General features: G+C 50.7%; 1 protein-coding gene across 2 annotated transcripts in view; it reads left to right on the top strand.

The window, feature by feature from the left end:
* Positions 1 to 1,490: 1,490 nt before the first annotated feature.
* LOC108932661 (1-phosphatidylinositol 4,5-bisphosphate phosphodiesterase gamma-1-like) overlaps positions 1,491 to 17,221 on the top strand; it is a 32,603-nt gene continuing 16,872 nt past the window's right edge. The window contains exons 1-4 of one of the 2 annotated variants that reach the window (XM_029255062.1): positions 1,491 to 1,948; positions 10,238 to 10,387; positions 11,972 to 12,065; positions 15,226 to 15,273. In XM_029255062.1, the coding sequence (XP_029110895.1) occupies positions 1,717 to 1,948; positions 10,238 to 10,387; positions 11,972 to 12,065; positions 15,226 to 15,273 (524 nt within the window). In that variant the 5' untranslated portion in view covers positions 1,491 to 1,716. Of the gene's footprint in view, positions 1,949 to 2,267; positions 2,491 to 10,237; positions 10,388 to 11,971; positions 12,066 to 15,225; positions 15,274 to 17,221 lie in introns of those variants that run through there. The other variant, XM_029255063.1, reaches the window with a different exon arrangement.

Below are 17,221 nucleotides of genomic sequence, written 5' to 3'. Positions count from 1 at the left end.
AGGTACGGACCCTAACGGCCGTAGGGCGCGCGCAGTCAAACTACCCCCTGCCACGGGGGGCACTACTGGGCCTTGGGGGTGGGCGCAGCACCGTCTCCTGCTCCTCACCCGAGACCGTCATCGCTTCACCGAGCGAATCGCTCGCGGCGGGACCGACGCGTGGCGGCTTTCGCTGCGGTAAAAAATTGCGCAACGGTGACGACGTTCCCGTTACGGTCGTTTGGCAGAGGACAGTTTACCGTGGTGAAAATCATCACTTGCTGGGAATGACTTGGGTTCTTGTTTTTATTGAAGGGTGATCGACTTCAACACGATTTACCCACCTATGCAGCAGAGTAACTTTTGCTGAATCCGTTCAGGATCAGTGGCTTCGTCAAAGGGCCTTCGAACCCGGGTCCTTCTGAGCGTTGGGCGAGCGGATCTAAGCGCTGCACCCCCTGCTGTGTGTGTTGACCAGCGTCGGTCACACTCCACGGACCGCTAGATGCCGCTGTTTCCGCTCCGAAAGCCCCCCCACACACCGGCCTTCTTTCTCGCGTTTTCCTCCGTTTTCCTCTAGTCCTCCTGCGCTCGTGCGTCCCCGCTCTCGCAGAGCACAGACCTAGACCCCCCCCCTCCTCTACCCCGCGCCAGGCGCGCGCCCCCTCCCGGCTCTCCAGGCACGAGCCGCTCGGTCCCGCGCATGAACCGTCGGGACGAGGAGCGGCGATGCGTTTCGTACCGCGCGCTGATATATGAACGCGGGAGCGCGAGCCGTGCACGCGGCGCAGGAGCGGCGGACTCTCGTCGCAGACTCGGCCGCAGCGCGAGACGCGTTCGAACCCTCGGACGGGGATGGAAGGCGCGCGGCTGGGGCTGGCCGACCGCTACAGCGTGAGCGCGCACCAGCAGCAGCACCAGCCGAGGACCCCGTGTACCTGGGCCGCCGTGAGCATCGCGTGCGCGCGCGTGTGACTGTTTGTTTCGATATTGGATTGTCGGTGTGAAGAAGAGCGCTCGTGCAGGACGCTCGCTCCCTCCCCCTGGGTGAAGGACAGGACACCCTGACACGCACGCACGCACACACACACACACACACACACACACACACACACGGTCCTTACAGGCAGGCGGAACACACACCGACGCTCTGTCACACAGACAGTCACAGAGACAGTGTGTATAGATAGCCGCGCGCGCACACACACACACACACATCGTCCGTGTTCTTTTGCACAACTTGCAGCATCTCGGCGGGAAGCCAGAAGCATCTGGAAGGAGGAGCAGAGAAACTTTGGCAGGTCGGACACGGACACACACACACACACACACACACACACCACTAGTCATCGGCATATTCAGCACCGTCGTTTCGCTCGTATCGCGTCGCGCGCAGCCCGTGCGCGAGGCCGCGGCTCAGCCGCGTTTTGATTTTCAATCTTCGGACGCCGCTGTTTCGCCGTGTTTCTCACACAGGAACATTGATGTTGTTTTATGTAACAAGTCAAGTGTCCGCCTCCTCCCTCGCGCTCCGGTTTCATCTCTTTTAACTGTATCAATCGCTCTCTTTTATCCTCCCGCCTTTTCACACCACCTTTGATCTGCGTTTCCTCATATCGGACTTGTTACATTATTGCCGCCTTTGCCGCGCGAGCACCGCTAATTACAGCGGACGGTGGCGCGGCCCCGTGCGAGCGCGTCCCCGAGCGCGTCCCCGAGCGCGGGCATGCTGTGAGGATGTGCGCCGCGAGGTTCGCGGGGAGCGCGGACGGCTGCGCGGACGGGCCCGCCGGCGCGCCCGACTGGCACGAGGGCGTCGCGCGGGTCCTGCGCAGCCTCGAGATCGGCACGGTCATGACCGTGTTCTACCAGAAGAAGTCCCAGCGGCCCGAGCGGAGAACCTTCCAGATAAAGCAGGACACGAGGCAGGTGGTGTGGAGCCGCAGCCCCGACAAGGTGGAAGGCGAGAGTGAGTACGACCTGGGGGGGTGAGGGTGGGTGTTTGGTCGGGGCCCTGGCAGGTGTTCATAGGCGGTTCACCACGTGTGCATCCAGAGCCTGTCCAGATGTTCATGTGCATGTTCATGCACGTGTCGATCCAGATGTTCACAGAGATGTTGGGCAGCTGGTAGCATAGTGCTTACAGCTGCTGCCTTTTGGACCCGAAGGTCACAGGTTCGATTCCCACCTCTTCCTGGCTGTAGTACCCTCCAGCAGGGTACTTACCCTAAGTTGCTCCAGTAAAAAATACCCAGCTGTACAAAGGGTAAATAACTGTCGGTAGATTAACTTTGAAAGTTGCTTTGGAGAAAAGCATCAGATGAATAAATGATGATGATGATGCTGGTGGTGTTGATTCAGGGGTTCGTACAGCTGACTGTCTACATCTTCATGAGCCCATCCAGATGTTTGTACGTGTGTACAGGTGCTCTTCTCAGGGCCCATCTCCAGGTGTTCAGCCAGTGGTCCAATCCAGCTCCCCGTCCAGGTGTGGAACTGGGTGCCACCCAGGTGCTTTTTTTTCACCGCGCTGATGCTTTTCCCCAAAGCGGCTTGCATTGTTCAGGTATTTTCAGTGATTTATTGTGTTGCTCTGTAGTCATTTTCACTGTATCGAGTCAGGGTGATTTCATCGCTCCCAAGTTCTCCATCAGGAGGTGGTACTTGAACATACAACCTGCAAGTGCAGAGGCAGAGTCTCTAACCTCTGTCCTGCCTGCTCCTCATTTACATGTAATTGAGGTGTCTCCAGGTGTCCAGTCCAGCTGTGCGCTCCATGGCTGCTGTTGAGAGACAGGTTGTTGTTCTACTCTTTCCCTCAGTAGCAGTAGAGCACTGTAAACTGTCACATTACCGTGGTTAGAGGGCTGTATGGGGGGGGGGGGGGGGGGGGGGCATCAGTTGCGGCTCCGTTCACAGGTGTCACACACAGGTGTTGTGGTGGGAGCGCAGCTGCCCAGCAGACAGACAGTGGGTCTCAGAAATAGAAACATAAACAAGACTGTGTGTGTGTGTGTGTGTGTGTGTGTGTTGAAGTTGCGGTTGAGGACCCCACTCAGTAGTTCAATCGCAGGGTTTGCAGCCCACAGCTTTTACATAATAATTCCACCTCCTCCACCTCCACTGGAGGACCATCTGTCTCCCAGCTCAGCGGCAGTTTGGGTCCAGTCCCCACAGGCACCAGATGGACGGGAGACAGGTGACCGAGACAGAGTGACCCCCCCCCCCCCATCCCCCGAGGTTTGGGGATCATTGGACAGTGAGCAGAACTGCAGTCAGTCTGGGGTCACGACCTGCCAGGAGGCTCCTTCTGTCAACATATTCTTATACACAAATAACTTAGACTGTGACTGAAAAATGTGGTTGGTTGTTAATAAAAAATAAATTTATTTTTAAAAATGTATTATTGAGATTTTTGTCAGAATCTAAGCTGTAAAAAAAACTTTTTGTTGTTTTGGACGAAAGGGATTTTAGAGTTATGAACAAACTAAAATACAAACAGTCTGTTGTGTTTGGAAGTTGAGCAGCCAGAGCAGTGTAGAATGTGCAGTGTGTACTATGGTACGTCAGTGGGTTTTTTTTTATTGTTGAACAGAAGAGTCAAATAAGTGTAACCTTGAATAAGAAACTAATAACACTGATTTACCCATTTATGCAGCAGGGTAATTTTTAATGTGTCAGTTCAAGTTAAGTACCTACATCAATGAGTAGGAGGTGGGATTCGAACCTGGATCCTCGGAGTCCAAAGGCGGCACCTGCTCCCCTGCCTTTTTTAGATGAAATAATTACTGTATTTTCCATAAGGTTCTGAGTCACTGTGTTTTGGATCACATCCGCTAAGCGGTGCGCAAAGTTGCGGCACACGTCCGTCCAGGTGGACACCGTGGAGACACTCTGCTGTTCACACACTGAGATTGTGGGTGTCACACGGTGTTCGGGTGGGGGGGTGCTCCCACACAGGTTTGCCCTGAATGTTGTTGGTTCAAATCCCAAAGGGAGTCTGTTGTGTGAAAGTGAGACTGCAGGGCAGATCAGATGGGTGTTGGGGCACCAGGTGGTCCAGGGGTAAGAATTGCTGCCTTTGCACTTCAAGGACTCAGGTTTGAATCCCATGTCCTGCTGTGGTAAGCCTGATGAAGGTATTTACCCTGAATTCATACAGTGAAAATTCCCTGCAGTATAACAGGGTAAATAAGTGTAAACTACTTTAAGAGAAGCATCAGAACAATAAATGTACCAGAATGGTTAGGGTTCAGATCCTGTTGGGTGGTGAGGCTGTAGCCTCTGGGAACAAATTTAACCTGAATTACTGTAGTAAAAGACTATGGTGGTTAAGAGCATCACTTCTTCTGTGGGGTGCCCCCCCCCCCAATGATTATTGATTAAAGATAAATGAGCCATGTGGATGTGGTTCCCCCTCCCCCACAGGGCTCTGTGTGCGCACACACACACACACACACCCCTGTGTCTGCGTAACCGCAAGTGGTTGGTCAGTCATTCATCAAAGACGCTCTGTGGTCTCACTGTCTCCCTGCTTGTAAACTCTCTCTCTCTCTCTCTCTCACACACACATGCTCTCCCACGCACCCCCCCACCCTGTAGAAGGGTACATTCCTGGAGTCCCGTGTGTGTGTGTGTTTCCATTTCTCCTCATTCGACTGTCTCCTCCAACTGAACTTTCATTCTCCCATCCTCTCTGCCCCCCCCCCCAGCTCACTTTCCCACAATCCCCCATTCCAGCCACACCCTCGGCCCCATCGGTTCTCACACACGGCTGCCGTCTGCCCACATACTCTGCTTTCTGAACCTGGCCTCCCGAGAGCCTCTTCTCAGGATCCCTACCTTGCAGTGTGTGTGCGTGTGTGTCTGAATGAATGAGTGAGACATCGTGGCTGGACAGCTCCTGTCTGCTGAGTTCTGTTAAAGCTTCACTCATTCATCGTTCAACTCTTCACCCCCCCTAAATGGCCCACACACACACACACACACACACACACACACACGCTGTGGAAGCACGATTCTGTGATTATTAGCACATGTTCAGAAAAATGACCACTCCATAAGCTGGAGGTGAAGGCTTCATATCATATCACACACTCCTGCAGATTTCCTGCGTGTTTATGTTCGCCATGAGAAAGCACCGGAAACTTCCCAGTGTATCAGAGTGTGTGTGTGTGTGTGTGCGCGCGCGCGCATGCATCACACCTACGATTTCCCACTTCAAAGATAGGCTCCAGAACAGCAGGACCCTCAGCGGAGAATGATCGCCTCCACCTTTGATTGTCTGTATAGCCGAGAATCTAAGAAAACATTATAGGGATAAACTGATGTAAGGAGCAAAGAATAGGAATTTAAGAATGAATTATAAAAGAGTTACTTTAACGTAAATGCAATATGTGTTTATTGGAACATAAAAATATAGAAATGATTTTAATTATAAATTGTAATAATTTGCATATGTTTAAGAATAAAGCAAAGATGCATAATTGTAAGAATAAATTGTACTCTTTCTCTCACACACGCACACGAGCGGGACCGAGAGGCCGTCTGGGGACAGGAAGGAGCGCCTGTAGGAAATGGGCTCGGGACAGAGACACCCGTGTTTGTTTTTTCCTCCTTCCAGGCGTGTTTGCGTGTTGTTTTCCGGCAACGCGCCGCTGTTCGGTCCTGCCGGTTTTACGTGTTTTGCCCGCATTCGATAGCGGTCGCGACACGGTGCCGTGTGCAGCCTCGCGTGTCCGCAGCTCACTCCTGTTTCACGTGTGATCCGTGGTCCGGTGGACCGTCGGTCACGTGTCCTAGCGCTCTCTCTGCCAGCCGGTGTGTGGGTGCGTTAGGCCACGCCTCCACTGCTGACCCCAGCGACGGTTAAGAAACGGTAGTCGCAGGAGCATCGCGAGCGGTCCCGCCCCCAACCCGGTGCGCGAGTGTGTTGATCAAGGCCTGTTCGGGCCACGTGTGTGTCGGCGTGTCTTTGAGTGTGTGATCCTGTCCGCTTCCTCTACGTGCTATCCCTCGCAGCATCCCTTTGGGTCGTGAGCCCACAGCTCGATGCATCAGGTCAACGAACACACAGGGTGCCGCGCAGCTTGGGGCCTTTAGAGAAGTAGACCGAGCTTGCGGCCCGAAGGTTGTTGGTTCGAGCCCCGGTTGTCGCCCACGTGTTTTGATTCTTGGAACCCGAGCGGAATGACTGTGTGTGTGTTCATAAAGCTGTGAAAGGGTGCAGTTCTAGGCCCTGAAAGGGTGTGGAGAAGAAGGCAGCAGATAGACCAGTGTAATCTAACCTACTGTGTAGTAACACAAAACGGTCATTTTTGCTGCAGAAACTCAATGCGAGTTCCTCGGTCAAAGAATTTAATTCAGGCATTCGTGGATTTACCAGAATTTCGCCTCTTTGCTTTTCATGCCCAGTTTTATGGAACAGAAATGAAATTTGTCCAAAGCGTGTAACTCGAGTGAAACGGAAGCGCAGTGATGCGCTGTAGCGTGTGTGTGTGTGTCTGCATCCGGATCTTTCCGTCGGTTGGTGTGTGTAGAACGTGAGTGTTGCTTCAAAAGAGAGCTGTGTGTCACGCTCTGCGTTGTAGGAAGTGTGTCAAATTCCACCGGTGTGTCTTTGACCGCAGACAGCAGCACTGTGTAGTTTTAGAAAGTTGTTCCCAATAAACGCAACTTTCTCAGTGGATCCCCGGTTGGTTTATTGCTCATCCTGCGGAGAAGTGATGCGCTAAGTGTGTAAATATGTTTTATGTTGTGTGAAATCATGGGTTGGTGGTTATACAGGAGTCCTACAGCGTTCTAGAGGTATTTGGGCAAATTGGTTTGGGGTTTTCGAATCGGCGGGAAACGCGTTTCTCTCCGTTTAAATTGATTTGAAATAGGATTTCGGTAACGGAAACGTCGATATCGGCACCATTTTCAAGAACGGATTAATTTTGCAAATTGGCGGATCCCAGCGCTTATTTAATACGGCCGGAAATAGGCTGAAAATAGAAAAGTGTCGTCGACTGACTCATCCCGCAAATGCGGCCAACGTTCCTTGTCTCGTTATTGATAACCGACACTCAGGAGCCGTTAATGCTGCGGAAGGGAGTAGAATTGCGGCGGTCGGACTTCTTTCGGGTGCTCTTTACTGCCCCCTATTGGCTGCGTGTGTAAAGACGGGTCTCTTGGTCCTTCACCCGAAAGGCACCGTGTCGAGGGCTAAAAGTGGCGAGTCGCTCCGGGCGAAGGGTTCGACCTCGCAGGAGCGCGCCAGTTAGCCTTGTGTGAGAGAGCTCTCATCGAAGGAGGGGCAACGCCGCCAGTCAGATGGGTGGGGGGTGGAGCTCCTCGGCAACCGGAGGAAACCCCTCAAAGGGAGACAAAGAGAAGAGACAAAAGGAGGCAGCTGGGCGGAAGTGATAACGAGGCCGCACAATGCGCCCGTCGAGGTCCTCGCTCGGCACCGGACCGCAAATTGGTCCGCGCCCCGCGTGCGAGATAAGGGTCGGGACCCACGAGCCGTGTGACCGAAACAGTCGGTCTCAGGAGTTCAGCCGTTGTTTAGAGTTGCGTTACTGCGGTACGTCACCCCGCTGTACATTGTTTCGGCGCTAAGCCGTAGCCCTTGGGTGCAGGACGGAGCACAAAGCTGAGCATTATACTGGTCCGGTGGTGAATGTTCCTCCAGCTCGGGTCGGGTCGCCGGACGCTCTTGGACACCATCTATACGGAGTGCTTCCAGAAAATTCTGTCCGCGCTTGTGCCCGTTGTCTCTGATCAAGTCCGTCCACCCGGTTCTCGTTCGTCCTCTTCTTCTTCCTCCGACTTTTCCCATCATCAGCCTCTATTCGATTCGATGCCAGAGTCTCATCGTCTCGAGTTCGACTCCTTGACCGCGGCGCCACCCGATGCCTGAATTGAAGGCTTTGCTGCGTTTCCACTTTAGCCCATCGAGAGGACGTGTGAGACGTAGTAAAACGTCCTCAAGTTCGAGCAGAAAAAAACCCTGCAGTGTGAAGGTGCGAGACGGAGAGTCGTCTTGTCCCTCCGACGGACGCTCCGCCGCGGTACCCCCCCCAATTCGGGCGTTGTGCCGCACCCTGTCCCAGCGCAGGCACCCTACCGCCGGGCGTGGCCTGTTTGCTCTCGCTGTGGCCTCTTGTGAGGAATTCCATTCTGGTCTGGTTTATGGGTTTTCTATCTCCGTGTGTGTGTGTGTGTGTGTGTGTGTGTGTGTGTGAGAGGAGAGGAGAAGTTGAAAACCTGCTCCTTCATCTTAGACCTCTCCTCTCTGTGCCTCTCTCTCCCCCTCTTTGTCTTTCCCTCTTCTTCAGTAACACACACACACACACACACACACACACACTATCTCCCTGTGTCCCGCACACAGGAAGTCTTGGCCGCACTCGGAGCCAGAGTCAGCAGCGCTGCCACGTCTCAGGTTTCCACAGTGCGCTGTGTACTCTGGGGGGGGGGGGGCACACTGCTGCTCTCCATTAATATTGTTCTTATTGTTTTAGTTGCCTAGCAGATCCTTTCACCCACTTTACTGTAAAATTTACCTTGATTTACTATTCCATCTTGTAATTAGGCAGTTTGAGTTTTTTTAAGCAGGGCCTCTTTAAGACTTGAACCCTAACCCTTTTGGAGGCAGTAATGTACTGTATGTTGTTATGTGTTCGAAACTCGTTTTTAAGACTAAGCAAGTTCCTCGGAAGGGCTGTACATGGGATACGAACCTGCAACCCTCTGATCGTGACTCCAGTGGTTTGACCACAGGGGCCCAAATTGGTGGCTGGGCGGACCCACCCTGTGCGTGTGGATGGGCCCGGTTGGGTGGCGCCGACCCACAGCGGTCAACTGGGTGTGGACGTTGTGGTGGAGCGAGAGACGGACACAGCTTGTGTGCGTGTGCGCGTGTGTGTGTGTGTTACACTCTGTACTCGCTGTTTTTGTGCATTTCCCTCCCTCTTTCTCAGGGAGTGTGTGTACGTGTCACGTCTTGGTTCACCTCCTTGTTGTGAGAGTTGTGTGGGACGCGACCTTTGTCCCTCCGTGTGTTTGTTCATCCCGCACCCTGCACTGCGCGTGGACGCATTGACAACTCGGGGACCCTTCAGGGGGGAGGGAGTGGGGTGTGTGTGTGTGGGGGGGGGGGGAGGGGGGCAGTGTCCTGTACTGTTTGTTTACCTCCTCGCCTTGTGACCTTTGGAAACAAGTCCCGTCCCCTGACCTCAGAACCAGCACTGTTCCGTCACTTATTTACACTTAAACACCACGAGTGTAGTGTTTCAGTTCGTGGGGGGGTGGGGGGGTGTTTATTTTATTAGTTATGTTTATATCTGAAACAAATACACAAGGAATGTAATGGGCTATTTAATATTTAAAATTAAGATTCATGTTTTTACCGGCTTGGTTCCCCTTCAGTCATAGTGGGGCGATTAAGGAGCCGTGTGTGTCTCGCCGTCATCGGGGGGGAGGGGTTTGTACAGGATTCCCGCGCATTGAGAGTGTAATTCGTCCCTGAACATATGAATTGTTGTAAAACAAGTTGTTGATTAAGTAAACAATGATTCCCGAGCCAGGAAGGTTCATCTATATTCAATACGCAAAATCCATATTGAGTATCTGGGCCCTACATAATGTCATAAGCATAATTACCCATAACCCTGTTTGCTGAGCCACTGGCGAAGGATCATTTTCAATAAGTGAGCAGTGGAAAAAAAAAAAAAATTATCCAAAGTCATTCGTAACGATGCTGATGGAGAATTTCTTACATTTCTCACCTTGACTTGTGAACTGATAGGTAAGGCTTTCCTTTGCCTTTCGCCTCTCCACCTTTGAGCATTTCCTTCCGTGCCTTTTTGCGTTAGGGCTCATTATGATCAGAGGCGAGAGATGGTTTTACGCTTGGGTGAGAGCTGAGCGGGGACACGGCTATAGGACACAGCCAAGATGGACGGTATTTGATACAGAGAGAGTGTGTTCCACTGATGTATGGATGAGTGACCCTTTGTAAGTAGAGTATCTAGCAGTGTAAGTCACCGCGGTGAATAATGTGTGTGGGCTCATAACGCTACATAGAGTTCATTGGAAGTCGCTCTGGAGAAAAGCATCTGCTAAGTGAATAAATGTAAACGTAAATATTTGCAACTAAGAAGCGGTTATATTTGTGATTGGTACAAAAAGGGCTCTATTTGCGCCAAAAAGCGGTTAACGTACTGGAGTTCGGCGAGGACTCCTTTGAACGTTTGTTCCCGTGGTTTTGCAGTCGACGTAACGGAGATCAAGGAGCTGCGCCTGGGGAAGGGCTCCCGTGACTTTGAGCGCTACCCCGAGGAGGCGCGCAAACTCGACCTGTCGCTCTGCTTCATCGTCCTTCACGGCCTGGAGTTCCGCCTCAAGACCCTGAGTGTGGCAGGTGGGCCCCCCCGCGCCCCATTTCCCCCAACCCACCGAGCGTTTGGAGAAAGGGGTTCGAAGCTGCGGACGTGAGCCCTGCATACAGTGTTTGATGCGTGCGGTGTGTTGTGTGCGTACGGTACGTGGACTTAATTTACAGACGTCCCAGGAAAAGGGAGTTAATGATCCCAGAGGTCTGTGTTGCTGTGTCAAGTCAGGCAACTTAAGGTATTTAGTATTTTAATTTTAACTTGATGTATTTCAGTTGTTTCATTCAATCCAGTGTTTGATTTTAGCGTAATCCAGTATTTTATTTTTTTAATTAATTCATATACGGGCAGTCCCCAGATTACGAACCAGTTCCATTCCTCAGTCTGTCTTTAAGTCGAATTTGTACGTAAGTCGGAACGGTTAGCTATGGTGGGTATCCAACGTCGGTCAAATGTTTGTCTTGGGATATTTTACCTTTCTATGCATAAAAAACATTAAAGAAACACTTTGGATGCAATAAAACATCTTTAATATAATAATACAGTACTAATAATAATACAGTGTGATGATGATAATAAATATAACTACAGTATTTATAATAGAGAGAGAGTGTGTGTGTGGGTACAAAAAACATTAAAGAAACTTTAATGTTCACTTTTCCAGTGATTGTTGGCATTTCATCTTTTCCTGATAGCTTTATTTCTTCCACTTTAGTTTCAGTCGTGATCGTTTTCCTTTTCTTGGATGCTTCACCATCACTTGCATCACATTTACGCTTTGGTGCCATGGCTAGGAGGGTAAGAACAAAAAAAATTAAAGCCAAATACAGTAACACACAAGACGCTTAACAGCAACGTGGTCCGACTGAAAACCGCTGTAGATGCAAAATGCTTTAATGCTCATCGCAAAGTAGCGCCCGTTTGTTATTACAAATCGTTGTATGTAACTCAAATTTTTAATATAATAGCCTTTACGGGGGCTGGTTCGTAACTACAGGTTGTATGTAAGTCGGGCGTTCGTAACCCGGGGACTGACTGTGTATGCATTTATATATTTCCTCATTTATTTTTAAGATATAATGCAGATTATTTATTAATCATCTGAGCTAAAGAAAATTCATCCCTCGGCTCATGTGCTCTTGTACAAAAGAGCTCTGAGATGGAGGCGACGACAGAACGTTGTTGCCGAGTTAATAAAGGTGAAGGACAAAAGGATGAGACAAGTCCCACGTTGACCTTCTGCCGTCCCAGGTAGTGATTTTAGGAGGAAACGCAAATAATTTGACCGTAAGACGGTAAAAGAAGAAAATTACCTGCGGTCTGTCGTATTGTCAGAACACGTGACCTGGTGGAGTAGAAAGCAGAGGGAGAGAAAGAAAAAAAAGACATTTAATTTTTTTTTTTTTTTTTTTTTTTTTTTTAAAACTTAATGGCAGAGCAGCAGTTGCCTTCTGGGGATTTGAACCTTTAGCCCTTCTGGTGACAAGACCAGACCAGGGCATCATCAGTGAACTGCTTCATCGGATTATCTTCATCAATCAGCTGTGAATGTTCCTCACTGACTGTGTGTGTGTGTGTGTGTGTGTGTGTGTGTGTGTCTGTCTGTCTCTCAGCCTTCAGCGAGGAGGAGGTCACCATGTGGATCACGGGCCTCAACTTTCTCATCGCGGACACCCAGAGGTCCTCGGCCCCCCAGCACATCGACAGGTGAGCTCCCGCCTCGGCCGTTGGCTTTGACCCCACACCCGCTGGTATGAGCGCGTCCTTCGGGCGGTCAGCTTTACCGCGGTGTGGCCGTGTTAGCTACCCGACCCATTAGCGGTCGGGGGGCTCGGGTGTCTCAACTGCGGTGTCTCGGTGCGAAATTGAACCCGCAGCTTTCCGGCTCACACGCGACAGCGCGGGGAGTCTTTACTGGGTTGTTGGCTCTCGGCCACTCTTCACAGACAACGCTGTGACTTTAGTGCACGTGCACACGCGCACACACCCACGCAGACACGCGCTTTCCCAACCGGAAAACACTCAAAGACACGTAGCAACGCTCCATGTGAACCTTGGACCCTGAGGTGAGGGTGGCGTGAGCCCGTGCGAGTCCCGACCCAAACAACATCTTCACTCTAACTGTCGCTAACCACTTACCCTGGGGCTGCGTCTCAGTGGTCCAGAGCCTGTCGTGGAAGCAGGGGGTGCTAAGCTAGACTGGGTCGTCCCTGGATGGGATGCCAGTCCATCGCAAGGCTCTGTCTCTTTCTCTCATACACAACCCCACACACACACACACACACACACACACCCCTGTTCCCTCACTGCCTGCCCGCTGCCCATTCTGGTGAGCGATTGATGTCGACCCACGAAGAACAACCTGACGAACAATAAGTGCCGTGTGTCTCTGCTCCGCTCAATGGTTCTTCGCAAACAAGTAGGTCTCGAGGTCGGAGCCGCTGCCTTACAGTTAAAGCTTCTGGGTTCAAATCCCACTCCTGCTCTAGTGCCCTTAATCACTGTACTACTCACCCTCATCCGATACAGTAAAAATTTCCCTGCTGTATAAATGGGTAAATGAGTAGCTCGGTGTACAAACCTGACACTGTAAACATTCTTTGAGAGATAAATTGTAAATAATTATAATATTAATTAATAACTGATCAAGCGAAGCATGATTCCTTTAACATCTTGAGATCGGAAAATTACACTTTTTTTGGGGTGCTCTGACTCTTCAAATCGCTGCAATTCATGGTCCCGTGTATGATTTTGTGAACCGCGTTTATAAGTAAAATGGGGTGGTAAACAAGGTAGAGCGAGAGGACACAAACAATGTGCGGGTCACTCTGCCCACCCCGCCTCGCCGTCTCTGTCCCGTGTCGGCTGGACGTTTACCGCGCTCCCTGTCTGTAAATAAGCCACATGGGCAGGGCAGGGCAGCGCTGCGTCTGCGGCCCCGACGGACTTCGGTGCTTAATGGACGTCTTTCAGCGCCGTCCTCCATGAATAATGAATGGACGTTTTCACTTGGCGTTCTGGGTCGGGAAGGGGGGGCAGGGGACGAGAAGCCGGAAATATCTTCCTCATGTTTATTTTATCTGACCTTTGTTTACCCAGGTGAAGTCGGTCGACGGTAACTTGTCCTCGTTCCGGCCGGACGTCCTTTCGGACCAGAAAGGACGGCGCTGAAATCCGCCGTCTGATCCGAATAAAAGAGTCCCACACTTGGTCCGTGTGGTGGGATTCCGCATGCGATTGCAGGGCGGGGTCGCCGGCCGCTCGGCTCGAGCCGCACGTGAAGCTTTTCAGGGAGTCTTTGTGCGCCGTGGTGGGAGTTTTGCATAATTCGCATCCGTTTCCTGTACGCGGCACCGCTTTCAAACCTTTTTTCGACTCCATTTTCACGTCCCAAACTTGGCCGACCGATTCGAACCCGGCGGGGGGACTGGAGGTCTGCTGCACACCGAGGTGAAGCTGCTCATGGCTTCCACACTCTGTGCCCTCCTCTGATCACGTTAAATCTGCTTTGACGATTTTGACGTTTTCGCCCTATGGAAAAATCGCCGACTTATTTTGATAGCAACAAAAGGCAATGAGGCTCTGCGGGTCTTTGGCCCGTTTCCACGGTTGAGGGATCAGATCCGGCCCCAGGTCTGATTTGCGTGCAGTTTGCGTGCTCGTGAGGCTTTCTTCTCACGTTACAAAGATGCACAAAGATGCACTGGTGTATCCTTGGTGTGTGTGTGTGTGTCGGGGTTGTCACCTTCACTCCTTCAGATTTCATTGTCAACAAAAGTAGCTGTGCGAAAGCTGACAACAGGTTTGCAATTCAGGTTCTATCGGTTAAAACGATCTGTTGAAGTGTCAGCAGTGTGTATGTCACAGGGTGTCGGGGACAAACACACTTATTTATAGTTTCGCTGTCCTGTCAGCAACTGAATGTTGACGTCCACTCAAAGTTTGTCGTGCCATCGAGACAATGTCGACACCTGGTGACCACGTGCAGAGTTTCTCCAGAAAGTTCTGTCCTCCTCAAGCGCTGAAAGGGCTGTGTCCGCGGTTGCCGCGATTGAGTCCATCCGTCTGGTTTTTGCCTGTCCGCGTTCTTTTTCCATCAGCTTTTCCACTCGTTACCGTGTTTTCGAGAGAATCTGTCCTTCTTGGTACCTTGGTGCCATCGTTTGTACTTCCTATGTGAGCTCTGTCCTGATTTGTTCGTGTCCACCTCTCTGTCCATGCTGTCCTTAAAAGTGTCTTACAAGCACTGTAGTTCATGTTTTGCTGTTGTACTTCTTTAGTGACCACATTTTACATCCTTTCAGTGTTACAGAAAGTACCATTGATTGAACTGATCTTCATTCTTGTGGACGTCTTGACGAACGTCCAACCGATGTCTGACTAGCAGATGCTATATTTGAATTTCAGTGTGTATTTTTTTTGGTGGTTTAAAAATGTCCACCTGGTATCAAATTCACAACACACTCCCCTTCACCTTCAAGCTGGCCAGGAACAGGGTAGTTTGCACACTATTTTACCTCTTTTGTCTCTGGGCAGGACACCTGAGTGCTTCCTAATTGTCCTTCCTAATTGTCTGTCTTGGTGTCTTACCACTGAAACAGTTTCTATCACTGAAGGAAAAACACCTTCATGGACCTCATAATTAAAAGGTCACATCAAAGATCATGTGTTGTTAAATTACGTTTTTTTTTGGGGGGGGTCAGTGTTTCCTGATGGCTTCATTTGACCGAAGCTGGAAGCTGGTGAGATATTTAGGAAAATCTCTGAGGTTAAGTACACACTCAGATGTCCTAAAACGATGACTCCTTGGATTGAACTGCGCCCCTTTCGCCGAACTCTCACATCAAGCCCGTCTCCTGTCTTCCAGGTGGCTGAAGAAGCAGTTTGACGCCATGGACCGCAACCGTGAAGGCAGGTGAGTCACCTTTGTATGTCTTCGTGTGTGTGAGAGAGAAGAAGGGGAGGGTTGAACAGTGTTATATCCCGATGCCTGAATTCCTATGGAAGCTTGATTTTCAGAACATCATCTTGGCCTGTTGAGCCAAGATGCCTTACTACCAACATCTCATCATACATTTTTTCAACCACGAACAGACATCATTTATTGAAAGTTCCTAGATAAACTGGAATAGCTTGAAGCAACTGTAGTTGTGAAGGACAGGAAAGGTTTGGTAGCAAACCAACCTAAAATGCACAATCAAAGCTACATAACCACTGTTTACCTGCCTACCAAACTGTGCAATAAACAATGGTCTGTTTATTAGGTACACCGGTTCCTCCAAACGTATAAAGCTTGCAGGTGGTCAAGAGGTTCAGTTAGTCTGCGACTAAGCATTGGAATGGTCAAGATACATGATCTAAAGGATTTTGAAAGTCGTATGGTTGTTTGGGTCAGGTGTGGTGGTTTCAGGATCTCAGATGCAGGGACCCTCATGGGATTTTTGCACACTACAGCATCAAGAATTTACAGAGTGGTGTGATGCACAAAAACATTGTCAGCACTGCTTGTGCAGGTGAACACACCTTGTGAATGAGAGCGGTTAGGGGAGAATGGCCAGACTTGTCAAAGCTAACAGGAGGAGCACAAGTGCAAACATAAGAGTTCAGCACAATGATATGGAAACACACATCTCTGAATGAAGAATTCGTTACACCGTGAAGTGGACGGGCTACAACAGCAGAAGGCTTTGTCAGTTTCCACTCTTTTCAGATATGGACAAGAAAATGAGGCTACAAACTGGTTGATTAAAGAGTGAAAAAATGTTGCCTGGTCTAGTGAATCGCAGTTTCTGTTTTGACATGCTGATGGTAGGGTCAGAATTCGGTGTGAAGGCCATGAATTTGTGGATCTATCCTACCTTTGTGATAGAGGTACAAGATAGTGGTGGTTCCAGGATTAAAGTAGCTGTTGACCTCATCGTGTTTGTTTCTCGAATGGGTCCCCGGAACCCCCCTCAGAAATCCCATCTCAGCCTCGCCAGCCAGATAAAGAGCTCAGGTTAGGAGGCCAGATGGAGGATGAGATGGTGGGACGGTCAGTTTCTTGCAAGAGGCACAGATGGGTCTGAACCCTGATGTATGATATGAGGAGCAGGTGTGTGAGGGGGGTGTATCATATGCGAAAGAGCCTTTGGATTACCCCTTTCCTGCCACACACACTCCCATACCGACACACACACACATCCCAGTACTGAGAGCCAGCTCCTCCTGCGCAGGAAGCGAGGCCCGGAACACACGGTTCGTCTGCTCGGCCCCGATAAGGCCCTTCGTCCACCGAAACAGGAAGTGATGCCGAGGGCTGTGAGACAGCTGCTTCCTGGCTCCTCTGGATGGAAATAGGAGCTCAAATCAGAGCTGAGGGGAAAAGTGCAGAGCGGGACAGGGGATGGGGGTTGGGGGTTGGGGGCTGGGGGCTGTGGGGGGTGGCACACGTAGACCAACAGCACTAGTCCTTGGGCAGTTCATCACCTTCACCTGTTGGACCTGGTTGGCCCAAGATGCCAAACTGTTTCTTTTCTTCAGTTCGGCTGTACTCCTTGCGGAAGTGCCATAATGGCCTGTGCGCTTTCCTTCCGAGACAACAAAGTACCAGTCGTTACGCTGATTTACCGCGAAAACCTCGTCTTTCCTTGAGGAGCTCGTTCTACCAGAGCAGCCGTCACTCTCTGGGTGGCCTCCTCTTGTTTCTTGGTCGCTTTTTTTCCCCACTGAGATGGAAAGTCTCATCGCAGGTTTCTGTAGACCTCACCACGCTGCCCGATTCCGCCCCCTGGATGCCAATGTGGGAACTACAATGTGATCAAGAACCCCATCCGATTGATGGACTTTGCCTACAGACACCACCGAACTCTCCTTCAAGATCT

Source organism: Scleropages formosus, chromosome 9 (genome assembly GCF_900964775.1).
Source record: "Scleropages formosus chromosome 9, fSclFor1.1, whole genome shotgun sequence".
Lineage (NCBI taxonomy): Eukaryota > Metazoa > Chordata > Actinopteri > Osteoglossiformes > Osteoglossidae > Scleropages > Scleropages formosus.
Note: the sequence above shows the minus strand (reverse complement) of the source record. Positions and strands in the feature narration are given on the sequence as shown.